Source organism: Cydia splendana, chromosome 17, assembly GCF_910591565.1.
Source record: "Cydia splendana chromosome 17, ilCydSple1.2, whole genome shotgun sequence".
NCBI lineage: Eukaryota > Metazoa > Arthropoda > Insecta > Lepidoptera > Tortricidae > Cydia > Cydia splendana.
The window spans coordinates 3,910,813-3,928,918 of NC_085976.1; the positions used below are offsets into that span (position 1 = coordinate 3,910,813).

Genomic DNA, 18,106 nt, shown 5'->3' on the forward strand with positions numbered 1-18,106 from the left:
TACTTGACGACACATTTGCTGTAGTCAAAATCGTCATGAATTAAAGTGAAGACACATTTGGTTACTGTCTACTTCCTCGTTGGAATAAGGTCTAAAAGTGGGCCTTGGTTACGTTAGCAAAAGCCTTATTTTAATCAAAATTATTTCTCCGTCGATAATTAAAAAGACTTTTTCGTAAAAGTTACTCTTCTTAGTGAAAATTACTTGTGACTATTATATCTAAATAATTACAAAAATAAGACAAGCGCCGGTAGCCTAGCGGTAAGAGCGTGCGACTTTCAATCCGGAGGTCGCGGGTTCGAACCCCGGCTCGTACCCCGGCTCGTACCAATGAGTTTTTCGGAACTTATGTACAAAATATCATTTAATATTTACTAGTCGTTTTTCGGTGAAGGAAAACATCGCGAGGAAACCGGACTAATCCCAATAAGGTCTAGTTTACCCTCGCAGTCGCATGGCAGTCGCTTTCGTAAAAACTAGTGTCTACGCCTTATCCTATCCCCGGGAAAAGGCCTATTCTCGGGATTAGTTGCCAAGCGAACCCCAGCAGGGCTTTTAATAATAATTGCGTCACTATTTACATTTTAGTTTATTTGTGATGAGCGTGTAACGGTCTGTGAGCTTCTGGCCAAAATGTATCGTATTTCAGGCGACGCAAAAGAGTCACGCCGCTTCTTGTGTTATCTGAGTCCTATTTTAGTTTCGTTAAATGGTATTTATTTATGGGCTGTTGATTCTTATCTTCTTCTTTTTTGGGTGCAATTACTGGCTTCTGTTAGTAAAGTCGCTATTTTTTTTTATCTTGAACCCTGTCTGTAGCTTTTTACCTACCTATTAGAAAACCAAAATCCTAAATAGTTATTTACGATACAAGTGCGGAAAAAAGGAAATTCGAAACGAGTGGCGATAAATTAAATGTGGCGACCGAAGGGAGTGTTTTAAATCGACACGAGTTGCGAATTACTTATTCGCACGTGTATCGTACAACGTTTTACAGTACATATGGCCCTTTAAACTTTTGACATACGAACGGAAAGTGCTGTTTCCCGCACTAGTGCGGGAAAGTAGGACCACATGTACTATAAAGAAAGTTTCGCTCCACCCTAACATACATCATTATTTTCCTAGAAGCAATGTACCTAAGGGAAGGATGGAAAGCTAGCTTAACTAGATGTCACAACCAGAAAATCCTTATTATGTGTACTGAAGTCGAAAGCTCTGCCTCCAAAATGCTAAGCATTTCCAATTCAAATGCCTTGTTGTTTCGATACCAAAAATTTACATAGTTACCTACTGCTTTTCTGTTTTAGGAGTTTACTTACAACAATATTATTTTCATGATAAGTGATGGTGATGGTGCGAAAATTATGACCATTTTAGAATCTTAGATGGCGGACATGTTTGTTGTGTGTTGTGTGTTTGTTGACAAAAAATCGTTTTCTACATTAAAGGGGATGTGGAATTCGAAAATTAAATACGTTATACAAAAGGGAGATGCACTCAATCAAAGTCAATATTTGTGTATCATCTTACTACTTAAGTTTTAATAAGAAATGAATGAATGAATAACATTTATTTTAGGACAAGTCCGATATTATGTTAAAAGAGAGTTAGTGGAAATGCAATCTTATCATCTAACAATAGTGTTGAAAATAAAGAAACATAATCACAGCAAGTCAGCCCTATAGGGATCAGATTTAAGATAAATTTGGAAGAGATATGTGGATTGTGGGACTGTGGGTGTCATTTATATGCGAACAATTGCTATCAAACCACTTACAGAGAAAAGGAAAAAGGTTATAGTGGATTCAGCAGAAATAAAAATTCCTAAAATGGGAGTTCGTCCCAAATAGTTCGGAGGACCTGAAAATTGTGAATTACGAGTACGTCAGAATAAGGGATACCCACTGGAAATCAAACTCCATGAGTAATGTTTGCAATGAATTCAACGCCACGGCTATCATATGCGGTGCATCGCCAGAATTTCTGTTGGAATTTCAGATAGAAAGAACGTTATTGCACTTGAAGCATAAGGACACTTCTGTGATGAAAAGCCACAAAGAACTGGACATGGAATTTATATAAAAAGCCATGTCAACGTATCAATGTTAGAAACGTTTTGCACCGTATGATGCTATTTTATGAATAACTTCATATTAAACTTAGCATTTATAAAATTCTAAATTATATTTATTCAGTTCATCTATGTTAATAACGAAAGCTCAACTGCAATATATTCACCCATAGGCGTAGAGTTAGACCAAGAAAAGTCTGCAGCGATTTTCATAGCCCACGCAGTGCAAGTGTACATCATGATTTCATAGAAGTTGGACGTTTAAAATGACACTTGCACTGCGTGGGCTATCAAAATCGCTGCAGACTTTTCTCGGTCTGACTCTATTCTGATTGTAATAACAGGTTAAGAATGTGATCTGGTTTTATTATGGATGTGTGTTTTATTGTGGATGTGCTTCTTCAACCAGAAACGTCACTTTTGACACTGAAAGATCATATCCATAACAAATGTAGATAAAATTGATTCAAAATATAATCAAAATGTGCCTCCATATTTTCAAATTAATGGTGAAAGTGTATGAGAATGTCAATAACAAATCGTAAACAAACGAAACGTGTCTAATCGACCGGTTTATAGCCAATAACTACTTAATTCTGAATTGATTCAACTGCAGCTGCCCGGCAGATCTATTACAGAATTGTTTTCCATCCTATTTTACTCGGAAACGTTCATATTTGTCATGCTACTTCTGTCAACCTTAGCACTTTGTACCGAGACTGACTGAAATAGCACGACAAGTTCGTACGTTTCCGTGAAAATACGATGGAAAATAATTATGTACAACATCAGTATCTACTGTTGTTTAGGTTATTATTGGTATAGACAGTAAAAAAATGCTAAATTGATTCATGTATTCACGGGTGTTTTTAGAACTATGCCTTTCTATAAGTTTTTTTTATGTGGCATAGAACTATATATCATTATCATCTTCCTAGCCTTGTCCCGGCATTTTATGACTTATCTTCCTTTGGGTTCATAGATCTAATTTATATAGTATTAGTATGTCATTATGAATTTTGTCATGTGTTTTTTCTTCACAAGAAAATTATTGAATTTAAAGTTCAGCCATAATTTGAAGCTAAACCGACCATTTAGGCAAACAGATTAACTATAATTCAATAGTCAGTAGTGAGACAAAATAAATAGTCAGTAGTGAGACAAAATACCTTCGGGGTTTTGAATCATCAGATGTTTTTTTTTGTAGTTGGATATTAGACAATTCATTTATTTGACGACCGGTCTGGCCTAGTGGGTAGTGACCCTGCCTATGAAGCCGATGGTCCCGGGTTCGAATCCTGGTAAGGGCATTTATTTGTATGATGATACAGATATTTGTTCCTGAGTCATGGTTGTTTTCTATGTATTTAAGTATTTATATATTATATATATCGTTGTCTGAGTACCCACAACACAAGCTTTCTTGAGCTTACCGTGGGGCTTAGTCAATTTGTGTGAAAATGTCCTTAATATTTATTTATTTATTTATTATATTTATTTATTTTTTATGTATAAATACCTCGTAAAACATCACTGACCGTTTTCATTAATAATTTTGCATCAACAGGGTTCATGTTGAAACTGTAGGTACTTAGCTCTAAGATCCTCTGTACACGTGAACTGCAATAAAATATATGAGTATGAGTATGAGTATGGCATTGTCACGAATAATTCAATGCCAAAAAACAAATGACACAAGTATTTATATCAGTGTAAGTATCCAAACCTTAAACTACAACTGTTATGGCTTCATCTATTTGATGGTCATGGTCACTTTCGACGTCATATCATGTAGTAGATAATATAAGTACCTATAGGTATTGCTTTTAATTACAAAGGGGTAAAGTACAATTTTGTAAGCAAGCTTTTACGTTAATTGTGTATATTAGAAACATTAATAGAGCATAACATTACGTCATTCGTTATGTGTTAATAAAAAAACAGATATATATTGAAGTTGTCATCTCTGGAAAGTAGCGCCTAAGATAAAAAAAATATAGGGTAAGTATTTTGACCCAGTTCTAAGGCGCAATGTAATATTTTCATTGTTTATGTAATCAATAATTTATTGTTTTGTTACTGTGGACAATATTTGTTATCGCTGCAAATAATAAAAGAGAAGTTTGCATTTACACATAGTAGTTAAGCATTTTTATACTATATTTAAAGCGTGATCGTACCCTGTATAGTGTATAACCACTTGCTTGAATCTACAATATCTGTAATGATTTATTGCCTACGTCAACAGTAAATGTTTTCAATCGCCGGTAGTATTCCGGATGCAATCTAACCGCAGAACGATATTAAATTGCTGTGCGTTATAGACATTTGGCAAGTAATCAATAGTATAATTATGGTATTTATGGTAATGTAAGGTGGTTATCTCACTGCCTATATATGATTTTATTTATACTTTTAGGTAGGTATTCTAGAGTTTAGAAGAGACTAAAATAAACATGCGTCAAACATGCCACAAGTTGTCATATTATCTATCTTAAAGTAGACCCTATACTTTAAACATTTAAGGTACCTACGGAACCCTAAAAAATAAGACTTAGATCCGGGTGTAATACGATCGAAGAATTCACCGCAGCCGCTTAAATTAATTCATCATTGTTTCATTTCATCTTTGGAAAAAATAAACTATAAACCAGTATCTGTCAATTTATTTTACTGTTCAACAAACATTTAAGGTTTCTGCTTCCACACGAGCTACCATTTAAAAGGTTAACAAGTAAGTGTACCGAAAATGTCAACGATTTTATTTTACGATAAGCGATTCGATATCAGATGGTCATGGTCGAGGATAACTGGTCCCATCGATGGAGATGCGGGTAGGAATAGTCGTTCGAGGAGATTTCATAAAAATGTATGGTGAATCTGAATCATAGACATTGACACAAAATTAAACTCGACAGCGCTAAACACGACGACCCTTTTATTATTTGCATGCTCTTTTGAGTGACTGTAACTAAGAAGACGATAAAGGCGGGATTCCACCGTGTGCAGCACTGTGCGGCATTTTTGTACTGAATATGCTTGAACCGCACACTGGTGGGAGCCTTAAGAATACAAAACAGTTGACGAGATTGAATCGGTGAGCCTATAATTAAGTTTTTTTCTTAAAACTATAATATTTCCTGGCGACGGTAGAATGATACGTTTTCGAGTGGGTAAATTATTTTATTGTCCAATATAGCTACTGACACATTTCAAACTTTCTCTTTGTTTACAAGCACGACTTATGCAACGTCAACAACAGATTAATCCCAATTTGATTAAACCGGAATTTTAACTTTATCTGGGATTAAATGTCAAAATAGTATGGGCTAAAATGAATATTAATGCTTTAGAAATGTGTGACGTGTTTCTAATCATTAATATCAATATTTCTATTTATGCCCAGGTTGGTATCTCCTAAATTTGTTTATTATGTTGACACTACCTAGTATTTTAAAGTTCATACCTAAATACTTAACTACTACTCTTTATATGAAGTGGTCCATAAGGATTTTTTAACCAATTTTAGTGTTTTTATTATGTTATAAAAAATAATAATTATTTCTTTTGATTAAATTTGAAATGTAAAAATACATAATATATGCCTATAAGTCAAATGTTAACGTTTTCGACAGCCCAGAAGTGAATGATGAAAATAGGAGTATTTATAAACAATAATACCCATTAACACTTAGCAGACCTAAGAGCTGTTGTTTTGTATAGGTAACATTGAAGCTTAGAAAATGTTATTTTGCAGTAATTCAAATGAGTTTATTTGTTTAATCGCTGTGTTTGAATAATAAACGGATGTAAGGATAAAAATAACCAACGGATAGAATTAGAAGTTGTAGAATATTAAATGGATTACAAGCGAGTAGTTTTGTTTTAATTTTACAAGCAGATGCTACCTGTAAATGCGTTAGTGTTGTTAATAGCCACTATAATATGGTATTGTGGTGTGTATACACGGTGGCTAAAAATAACTGCATTCCCGTTGCCAGGGAGGTTTTGGGATTATACTGAGCAACTTTCACTATGTGACCAACCCCGAAATCGCGAAATAAAAGTTTACCCTCCCATAGAAATTGGACCAGCCAAAATGTATGAATCAGCCAATTTCTTTTCGCGATTTCGATGTTGGTCCCATAGTAAAAGTTGCTCAGTATAATCCCAAAACCTCCCTGGCAATGGGAATGCAGTTAGTTTTTAGTCACCCTGTATACATTTTATTGAAATGGGTATTGATCGATTAAATAGACAAACAAATTATTGGCTTTAAGCCATGTCTGACTGTCTGTACAAGTCTTAATATTGCAACTGATACACAAATATTGATTTTACGACTTCCTTGGTAATATTCTGTTAGTGGTTACTATTCTCGATTCCTACCTAAAATAACACACAAGGAAACCAGTAATTCTGCCGTGTCACGTCTAAATCGTCTTAAAAACCATTAAATATATATCTCCTAAAAGAACAATTTGAAAATCTTCATTATTTACTGAGAAAAGCATATGACTAACTCATGTAACTTAATTTTTTTGCCGATGGCGTCAGAGACAACTCAGTTAACTTGAGTTGCATGATATATGCATGACTGACACAATCAAAATATCACCAACGTTTCTTAAGTTACCGGAGTTAGGCATGTCTGGCCGAGCGCTTGGTTTATACGACAACAATATTATTTCACTCGATTATGAAAAAATTACACATTTTATCTCGTAAAATACGGTATGGTTTATGCGCAAGCGGAATTATCCTTTCTGCTTAACGCAATTCTAATAAGAAGTGTTAGCATAAGGAGGTACTAGTATAATCGAAATATCTAATATTATGTATATGTTTATTTTGATGAGTTGATTATCGATGTATTTTTAGTCGATGTATGTATATATATTTTATTTATTTTATTTTATTTTATGACCCAAATTATTTAATTCATACTTATTAAGGGATAGATTTCTATAAATTTACATATCTATTTGTTAGCAATTTAATTGATTCCGTTGTTTAACAAAACCCATAAATTGAGACGTTTTTCGGCTAAAAGGACGACTTTGTCGGTTGTCGATAAGGCGCTAATTCCATAAAGATTCATTTGGAACCTTATCAACAATCGACAAAGTGGTACCTTTTACTAAAATCAAGCACAATTCATGACATTTTATGCGTAACACAAAAGGACCAATTAAATTGTTGACAAGTTTGAGTTCGACGAAGACTTGAATCAGGTTGGTAAAGTAATACGTGCCACGTCTGATCACGCGTATGTCATGTAACTTGACTTACATGACTTCGTGTGACCACTATAGTATGGAAGAGTTGATCATGCGGAACCATTTAATTCAAATAAAATAAAAACTATTCAATTATGCGAAAAAAAAATTGAAGGGCCTATTCTGTGACCATATTTCTAACATGTAGTTTAGAAAGTATATACAAAATACGATGTACCATCAACGATAACAGCATTTGAATCTTTAAAACTTTAAACGTAATTATCTCGAAACTCAACTTTTAAAGTTACATGAGATGCGCGTGACATGGCAGAATTGCGCAATTATAAGCACATAGTAGTGGCAAAAGTTATGTCTATTAAATAATTGCCAGATCTGCAAAAAAAGGAGCTATGAAGTCGAGGATGCATTAGACTTTAAGTTATAGGTACTTATCCTTGTCTTCATTTTCTATTTTCGCTCTGAAAAGCTTTTAAAAACATCCTTAGTATATTTGTAAGTAGGTAGTGGGTTTTTTGATTAAAAATAAAACTTATCTAATTATTATATTGTTATCTTATAGCTCTAACTAAATGTTACTCAAATAAATAGTGAAACAGACAAAACTTTTAATATATTTTGTAACTGCAGCGTTGCCTAATCAGGATGATGTCAATTGTCTTAAGGGCGTCATACATTTTGTGCTAGTTATCTTTTTAGAGTCATATTTATTTATTATAACAGTCTATACAAAAACGTTGATGATTGGAGATACTGAATTAGGTAAACACGGCGAGAAAAAGTTGATAACTCGAGACATTCTATTCAAGAAATTTGAACTTAAAATAAAATTACGTAAGGTTCCAATTTCTTAATTTTTTCCCGCCAGTTATCATGTTCTTCCCGTCGTTCATAATCAATACACATGAATAATATTTTCGGTTAGTTACTCTAAATTTAGACAAACACGATTATTTATTTATTTTTGATTTATTGAGCAGCAGTGTAAGATAAACATGCTGAATTCCAACAGATGCTAGATGATAGAAATACACAAAATTGGAAACAGGTATACGTATCAAAGCATTTTAATACCTACCGCACGATAAAAAAGAACAGATAATTTCATTATCGAGCGATCACGTTGATAGAGTTCAAGTCTGCAACGATTTTGATAGCACACGCTGTGCAGGTGCTATTTAATACGTCATAATTTCATAGAAGGTTGACGTCTAAAATAACACTTGCACTGCGTGTGCTATCAAGATCATGGCAGACTTTTCTTGGTCTAACTCTAACTATGACCATTATAATGCCCACTATCAGGAATTTGTAAAGAAAATGGTTGTGGTACCTACATACCTACATGTCTGGCAGATTTATTTTGTAAGAATTTTTAGTATAATTTTAACCAAAGGATTATAAAACCTTGAAGCCCTAACCGCCATTATTGATACTCGACATTTGCATAATCCGATCGTATTGGATTTTCACACGTAACGAAGTTTCACACTTCCTGCCTCGCACAGCCAAACTGTGGAATGCACTGTCGCCTGCGGTATTTCCGGACCGATACGACCTTCAAACCTTCAAGAAAAGAGCGTACTCCCATCTTAAAGGCCGGCAATGCGCTTGCTACCCTCCTGGTGTTGCGGGTGTCCATGGGCGGTGGTAATCGCTTACCATCAGGTGATCCGTCTCCTCGTTTGCCTCCTATATCATAAAAAAAACGTGTAGTCGTGTAAAGAATTGTAGAAGTGATTTGACGTTGACATCCAATCTGTCAGTGTCAGTGTGAATTGGTTCGTTAAACGTAGTATACGGGGCTTCTTGTCGACCGCCATCTTGGTGACATCGGCTCGTGATTAATTTCTTTGTTTTTGCTCATTAACCCTTAAACAGTGTATCAATAGGTACCACATAGTCAAATATTGTTTATGACGAGCAGAGAAAATGTTGTTTAAAATGTATTACTGATAGCTCATTATGCAGTAAACTAATGTGGAGGTGTGCGGATAATGAAAAAATAATCTTGATACGAGTTTAACTACCATTCTGGCGTCAACGCTAGGAAGCCCCACGTGGCCCTTGTAAAGTCCAGATATCGCCTCACAAGAGCCTCATAACCCAACAACCGAACAACGTCGTGCTCTACGAGCATTTAGTATTTCTACTAGTACCTCTAACCGTGTCTGGATAGAACCCTAGAGGCCATAATTTATTGTTTATGTTACCGTACACTGGCTGAAGTTTATAACATGAAATATTTAATTCGCTCCCACGTGGATACCACTTTGACGTTGGCGAAATCATCGATAGTGTCAATGTGGAGCCATATTACCCAAAGATTGATTGAACGTAGTATACATATACATGTGACTCACATTACACAATAAATAAATTGCTCCAGCAGATCTCATTCGTAACCCCTTCTCGGTCAAAAATACACTTTTCTCCTATCTCATTAAAGCGAACATCGTCCAACTACAGACGTAATAGTTTTTTTAAGCGTGCGAGCCGTAATTTGAATAAGCTAACGACAGAGCTTGATATTGATATATATGTATTTAATTGCGACATTCCCTCCATGAGGCGCAAATTGAAGGAAATGTGTTTCAATTAGACATTTCGTATTTATCTCGTAAGTGAGTGCCTTGTAAATAGTTATATGTAGTATCTAAGTTATAACTCATTATTTTGTTCTTAGTTTCTCTTTTGTTCTTTTTTTCCATTTTTTTTGGTGTCCTGTCACCGGTAGTAGGTTTTCTTATGTAGGCGAATGTTGTTCTGTTTTTAGTTTTAGTTCGAGTCTTATCTCTTTCATACTAATAATATCTAGGTATTTAAGATTCCGTTGTTATTTAGTTAGCTGTTGGATCTCCTTGTAAATAAATAAATAAATACTTACGAGCAATTGTCCGAACAGTAGAAACGTAGGTCGACACCAGAATCAGGAGTGGCAGAATGAACATGAAAACCAAGGACAGCGTTGTATACAATTGCTCTTGCCACTTCGCTGAGTAAACTCCGTGCGTGACACATTGGTAGAACTCCTCAACAAAAGGGCCTTTTGCTACTTGAAACACTATCATCTGAAACAATGAAAAAAGACAATTAGGATAGCATTGTCACCCTAAGAGCGGTTTTGCACTACGTCCGATCCGAATCCGATACGAACCCGTGATAATATGGTCCGTAGTAGCCGTAGAACTATTTCTATGGTAAGCTACGCACCGCACACGTTGAATGACGGAAAGAAATCGAATGACGGAGATCGGATCTAGTGCGTAACTTACCATATAAATAGTTCTACGGCTACTACGGACCATATTTTCACGGGTTAGGATCGGATTCGGATCGGACGTAGTGCGAAACCGCTCTAATCGTAATTAAATTTAGAACAAGGGTTTGGTTCGTTACAAATTTATCCTGAAAAGGATTATTATCCTAAATTGGGTCTATTTCCTTTGTCCTTTTATAACTTTTTTTTTAATACCACATCGGTGGCAAACAAGCATACGGCCCGCCTGATGGTAAGCAGTCACCGTAGCCTATGGACGCCTGCAACTCCAGAGGTGTTACATGCGCGTTGCCGACCTTTTAAAAACCTGTACACTCCTTTTTTGAAGAACCTCATACTGTAGACCCTCGGGAAAACCTCGGAAGGGAGCTCATTCCACAGCCGGAGCGTCCGCGGGAGGAAATTCCTCTTAAATCGCACAGTACGAGACGATTTAGGTTCTAGGGTGTGAGGATGAACACCCTGCCGACGACGAGCGGTGCGGTGATAGAAAGCGGCCGTTGGCATCATGTCAAATAGTTCCTCAGAGCACAGCCCATTGTACAAGCGGTAGAACACACTCAAGGAGGCAAAATCTCTCCTTAGACTTAAAGGTTCAATACCGCTTGTGAGTTTGGGATCATCGACGATTCTTACAGCGCGCCTTTGGACTGAGTCGAAGGGTCCAAGCTGGCATCCAGGTGCTCCTGCCCAAAGGTGACAGCAGTACTCCATATGGGGTCTGACTTGCGATTTATACAGCAGCAGTCTTTGCCCCGGAGTAAAGTATCGCCTCGCTTTATTGAGCACACCGAGTTTTTTGGATGCCAGCGCAGCCTTACCTTCCAGGTGGCTGCGGAATTGGACGACACTGGAGATGTCAACACCGAGGATCCCAATACTCCCTGACATGGTAAGGGCTGTGCCTTGGAACTGTGGGACCACAGTAAATGGGGTTTTCTTAGCGGTGAACGCGCAAACTTGTGTCTTGGTGGGGTTGAATCGCACTAAATTGTCCCGACCCCACACCGAAACTCTGGATAGAGTGCTCTCAATGTCCAACACACGCTTTTTACGTCTCTCCAGCACCATAAAACGAGGGATATTGGCACGGCCTGTGTAATAGGCATCCCCAGTAATGAATGTCATCGATAGACAACATGTCATTGATGTGCAGCAAAAACAGCGTTGGGGATAGCACAGAACCTTGCGGAACGCCAGCGTTAATGTCCATGCTATCGGAGCAGCTTCCGTCTACTACTGCTCGTATGCGTCTGCCGGACAAAAAGCTAGCGATCCATTTGCATAGTCCCTCCGGCAATCCATAAGATGGTAACTTCGACAGGAGACCTTAACTTTAACACTTAAGCATAGAGATATATAGTAAGAACAGAGTGATCACTCCATACCTACATCAGGAGCATAAAATTGTTGAGCATTAGACTTTTCGGTCGTTGCAACATCTATTGTCAAGTAGCAGTACTGATAATTCCGCTCTAGGTGTCCACTACGAAAATAACAGTCATTTTGGTACTAAAACTGATGTATGGAGTGAGCACTCTATGTATTTTTTTCTCTATGACTTACGTATGTGCCTACAGAAAATAAAGGGCTGTGAAAAAGTCGTTTCTTATTGAAGGGCATTGCGTATTACAGTGGCCATCATGAGCAAAAAACTGTTTAAGTTGGCTTAGTTGTCAACACAGCTGCAAAAGGGTCAACCCAAAAAGTTTTGGTCGTTTATCTTATAATAAACACAAAGAAATCTCCGTTTTTTAGTTTAACGGGAAAACAATACTAAGTAACTTCTATAATTGACCGGAGCGTAGCGAAGGTCTACGTTTCGACTGGAGCATTTTGCTTTTGTATGTCCGGATGTTCTCCTCTACAGGTCGTAATTCTTAACCGAATCTCGTGAAATTTTGTGACTGGATTCTATGTCTAAATAAAATTTTTTTGTCCGTCCGGTTTTTTGATTTTTTTTTAAATGGCGGAGTTGTGATAGCTCGCGCCTAAACAAATAGTGGTATCGGTACCATACGAGTGTTTTCTTTTTGAGATATGTTTATAGATTAAATGGCCAAAAATTCAGAAAATTTATTTCGCTGGTTTCGAAGGTATGGAGATATTTAATTTTAACTAATTTTAATTTGAGAAGGAGTAGCTAAATTTCGTCAACCCATCTAAGAACTATTTGGCTCAGTTTGTAAACCTTCGCTTTTTCTGTTTGCACAGAGGGTCTGGGTTCGATCCTCAGTAATTGTATGCTGGGATATTATTATAACTTATTGTATTTTTTTACACATACATTTCGTATTGTTTTTTTTTTTTTCATTTACTATATTTAAAGCTCTTATAGTACCATGTTATTTAAAGCTCTGCTCGCGAGGTCTACAGCTCACAGAGCCACTAGTATATAATATTACCTAAATACCTCAAATAAAAAGAGTTGCTAAACCACTTTGAAATTTTGAATGATGCACCCGAAAAATAAATTGCTGTATTTTATTTAAGTCATTGTTTTCACACGGTTCAAACATGTGATTTATATGTTCAGAAGGCCTTTAGTTTGGGATGCCACATGCGTGGACAGTGGACCGTTGACCCTTGCGCCGTCCCATCTTCCAGGAACATCTAACAGAGCTGGTGCGGCCACCAACGCGGCTGAACACCTCAAGCGGCGCAAATATGCAGCCATTGATTCTGGCTGCATGTTTGAGCCGTTTGGGGTGGAAACCCTTGGGCCGTGAGGACCTGGCGCCCACGGCATATTCTCCGAGCTGGCGAAGCGCCTCGTGGAGGCGACGGGTGACAAGAGGGCTGGCTCCTACCTTGCGCAACGCATTGGTATTGCCGTCCAGCGCGGCAATGCCGCCAGCCTTCTTGGCACCCTGCCCAAAGGCACAGAGTTGGAGCCAGTTTTTTTTATTTATAGGTAATTTTAGATTATGTTTATTTTTTTTGTTTATATAACATGTACTATACCTGTCCTGTTCAGAAAATAGAAAAACATTTTTATTTGATTTATTTATAACTTCTGTAACTAGTTTTAGTCCTAAAAGTGGCGCTTGTTTTCCTAATATGAAGACGATTTGTGTCAAATGTATGACAGCTTTATTACTTTTGAAATTACTATTAAAACACCTAGTCTCTCACAACTTCATCATAATTAATACAAACCTACCAAAACAAAAACAAAATTACTTTTTCAGAATAAATCATGGGGAAATGGTGGCCTAGCGGTACGATATCATTTGATATTTGCCAGTTTCTTTTCGGTGGAAAACATCGCGAGGAAACCGGACTAATCACAACACAAGTCTTCTTGAGCTTACTGTGGGACTTAGTCAAGCTGTGTATCCTAATATTTATTTATAATGGGTTGGAAGGTCAAATGGCACTCGTTTTCGTAAAAATTAGTGCCTAAATCAATTCTTGGGATTAGTTGTCAAGCGGACCCCAGGTTCCGTGAGCCGTGGCAAAATGCCGGGATAATGCGAGGAAAAAGAAGAATAAATCATGGGGAAATGTCAACCGTTAAGCCCAAAATTTAGAAAAAGGTAAACGATACAAAAAACCAATCGAGCTTACATGTATTACAATATGTAAAGCTTATTACATAGCGTAAAAATCGTACGCAGATAGGTAAGTCAATATTGGTTTTCAGGTATTCCCTACACGACGTATATTCATTTCAATGGAGATTGCTATTCACAGATATCTGCTTTTATGATTTTCACCGTCTGCAAAATTTATAGGTGCTAAATTGCTAATATAAATATTGATACCAAGTAGCGCATATTATATTTAAAAATACTGCGTAGTTCAATTTAACCTTGACTTTATATTTTTTAATAAAAATATGGTCAGGTTAAGGTGATGTTCAGATATCAACTGCAGCTGCATTACTCTTGCGGCGTCGCTGTTGCCACGTGACGTCACGGATAACCCACAAGATGGCGGAACCTACCATGCACAAGGAAACGTACATACGAAAACGGTAGATGGTAGCACTTGCTTTGGCTTTGGCAATGTACAGTCACCTGCAATAATATGTTACTGTTTGAAGGCCGCAAAAATATGTGACACGCTCTTAAGGCTCTACAAATAAGATCGTGTCGGATATTTTTGCGGCCTTCGTTGTGTAACATATTATTGCAGGTGACTGTACATGTGCACATATGTTTCCGATTCAGGCCACAAGATGGCAGACCCTCCAACGCGCACGGTCCCTATTACTGCCGCGATTACGACGATCATTCAGTCATTTATTTTATCCAGGAAGTTGATAGGGACAACGGGGCGGCAACAACGACCCCGCAACATCAGTTATGTAGCTGTAATTGACATTAAACGTCACCTTTATAAAATAAAAAAAAAATATCTTCAACAGAGTTCTAATGGGGCTAAAGCGTAAATAATAGTTATGTAGCTGTATCTTTTTGGCCCAGTGGTTGACTGGTAGAGAATGCCTTATGGCATTAAGTCCGCCATTTGTACTTATAATTTTATTTTATGTGCAATAAAGTTTAAATAAAAATAAAAATAGTAACAAATATTGATATAATATAATAATTGGCATTTTATTTGTAATTGAATTTCTCCCTCGGTCCGGATCGTACCTGGTTCACCAAATCTCATTGGCCATTCAACGTGGTAACGCTGCCAGTGTGATGGGGACTTTTGACCCAGGTACGATTCGTGACAATTGTTTTGTTTAACTTTGCATTATTATTTAAAAATGACGAAGGTTTGTTTTGACGAAGCATGTTGCTGATTTGCATTTGTGGCCACCTGACGAAGCCTGCGTTGTGAATATTTTGTACCTATAAGTATACAAGCTGGATATATTTTAAGTTTATATTTGATTATTTAGTCTATTTGCAAACATATATTTTGGGTTAATAAATGATATTAGTATAGTATTTCTATTTCATTTTATTTGTACCTAATTGTAATTTTAAAGTGTGTATGTTATCTGAAATAAAATATTTTTTATTCAACTCTTAACCAATAAGACATGTACCTAATCGTAATATAAACTGTCATTTAAGTCGAATTTTAAAACGAAACACTAATGGTAATTTGATCGCGGTTAAATGACTAACCATTGAAGTTGAAAACATTATAATACTGCTCAAAGAAACTTGCCTCAAGGTTGTTTAAAAAAGTAGGTACATACATACTTGATAACTTAAACTAATAACGACAATACGATATTTTATAAGTATCTCTGATAACGATAAATGGTCCATAGCAAAACTGTTACAATTATTTTAGTGTTCTGACTTATATGGTAAATTGTACAACGGGACTTACGGCTCGATTCGGGGAATGAATTAGAGATTAACTAGATACGATTTAGTAAAGATATGTGACGTTCCACCGAAAAAGGTACCTTATGGCGGCTAGCGGCGCGATTCGGGAAATGAATTACAGATTCACTAGATATGAAATAGTGAAGATATGTGACGTTCCACGGAAAAAGGTTCCGCCATAAGGTACCTTTACCCGTGGGATGTCACATATCTTTACTATATCGTGTCTAGTTAATCTCTAATTCATTTCCCGAATCGCGCCGTTAATCGCGTATTTAAGTTTTAAGATTTACCTCCGATGTTTCGAGGACGGCGTTGTCCCCGTGGTCTCGGGTGGAATCTTAAAACTTAAATATGCGATTAAGTTCCGTTGTACAATTTAATAATGTGTAAAAATCGTAAAAGTTTAAATAAGAGTGTTTTTTTAATACACGGCTAAATTAGATAACTAAAGTGTCCATTTTATTTTATTTTTCTACGCGGGGGACAATTGGGAAACCGTTGCAAATTAGTATAAAACATAGTTGACACTTACTTGTGGTATACTAAATCCAAAACTTAAAATCCAAGCTGAAATGACTAGTCGTCCACTTCTCGTCGCCGTGCCAATACTCTTCATAGGGTATTTAATAGCCAGCCACCGATCAACCCCAATCAACACCAATATATTTGTACTCAAATATAGTGAGAACATTTGCACAAACTTAAATAACTTGCATCCCACATTGCCAGCGTACCACTGCACTGTAAACATCCAGGCGGCTTCTCCTCCAATACAAAATACTGTTACGAGCAAGTCAGCGATGCTCAGTTGAAATATTAGACTGTATATCGCCGTCCAGGATGGCCTCGCCCGACCTCTGCTTCGCTTGCCTCTTCTTATACTTATTATAGTTGCTACATTCAGAAAGAACGATAATATTGCTATCACTGAAAGCACGCTGACTCTTATTAATGTCCCATTTTTCAGTACTGGTGAGTGCTCCCAACATTTCAGACGAGTATCGTTGTACAAAAACTCACTTTGAGTGAGATTTGTTGGATCAGTGCTATTATCTATTATCGCCAATCTGATGCATTTTTCTATAGGCCAAATTTCAAATGCAGGTCGTATTTCTAATCCTGGTAAACTCAGGTTTTTATCGTCATATAATGTGGTATTGTTGCCTAAACTCCCCATGTTTCGTCATGCGTTAGCTTTTTTTCCGTCAATCTGAAACAAAAAAAAAATTATATGTAAATGAACAATACATAAACGGTTATAAAACTTATTCTAAGGTACCTTGTACAAAGATGTTCTCATAACTCTTATTTGATATACGTACTTGATAAAAAACGCAGCGGGTTGAATTGCAAAAAAAATTACACATTTAAGGAACTGTAATTAGTCTGAAGCTAATTGATTCCACTGTATTTCGACAAATAAGCCGTTTCTATTTCAGTTTTATGCATGAAAGTGTAAAGTTATAGACATAATGTGAGTGACTTAAGTAAAGCAATACAATTTATTGATTGTTAATTTTCTTAGCATAATTGAATCAATTAACTTAAGACTAATACAGTGTCTTAACTATGCTTAATCATGTACAATGTTTTTGCAATTCACCCAGCCATCAGATTTAATTTTAGTCTCAACTGAAATGATTCGCTTCAACGGCTTTAACAGCGTATTAACTCACGAGAATGTGAAAAGTTGTTCATCTGCCATGCAAATGGAAAGCAGTTTTGGATTCATGAGTACATTGGGTTCATTCAAATTTGGGTAAGTACCTACGCGTGTGACACGGCGTACGAGTATGAGTGACAACTTTTTCAGGTCGAAGGTGGCACGGGAACTTTTTTTGAGTATACACTGTACAGTTATAGTATACATGAGTAGATATAACAAAAAATAGACGCAATATAAAAATGAATCCTTTATTTCATTTATATTAAATTGTTCAATATTAAAATTGGAATGTATTGGTACTGAAACCAAAAAACTTAACTGACAAAAATAGCATTAATTTACAATAATTTACTTTCTGCACCAACGCTCACAATTAAATATACCTAATGTACGTGTCTTTTTAGGGTTCCGTACCCAACGTCTGTCCAGTGTCCGTCTGTCTGACACCAGGCTGTATCTCATGAGCTAGACAGTTGAAATTTTCACAGTGCGCGACTTCAACTAGCACTTGGCCGGTTTTTTTATTAAGTTTATTTTACTTTCTAA

General features: G+C 36.5%; 1 protein-coding gene and 1 long non-coding RNA gene across 2 annotated transcripts in view; one reads left to right on the top strand and one right to left on the bottom strand.

Moving 5' to 3' along the window:
* LOC134798747 (uncharacterized) overlaps positions 1-11,542 on the top strand; it is a 399,895-nt gene extending 388,353 nt beyond the window's left edge. Inside the window, exon 2 of the long non-coding RNA XR_010145266.1 lies at positions 11,039-11,542. This is a non-coding gene — a long non-coding RNA (uncharacterized LOC134798747). The remainder of the gene's footprint in view (positions 1-11,038) is intronic.
* Positions 1-18,106, bottom strand: part of LOC134798704 (gonadotropin-releasing hormone receptor) — a 76,277-nt gene that overhangs the window by 9,362 nt on the left and 48,809 nt on the right. The window contains exons 2-3 of the mRNA XM_063771089.1: positions 16,427-17,104; positions 10,202-10,385 (exon numbers count right to left, since the gene is read on the bottom strand). Of these exons, the coding sequence (XP_063627159.1) occupies positions 10,202-10,385; positions 16,427-17,071 (829 nt within the window). The 5' untranslated portion in view covers positions 17,072-17,104. The remainder of the gene's footprint in view (positions 1-10,201; positions 10,386-16,426; positions 17,105-18,106) is intronic.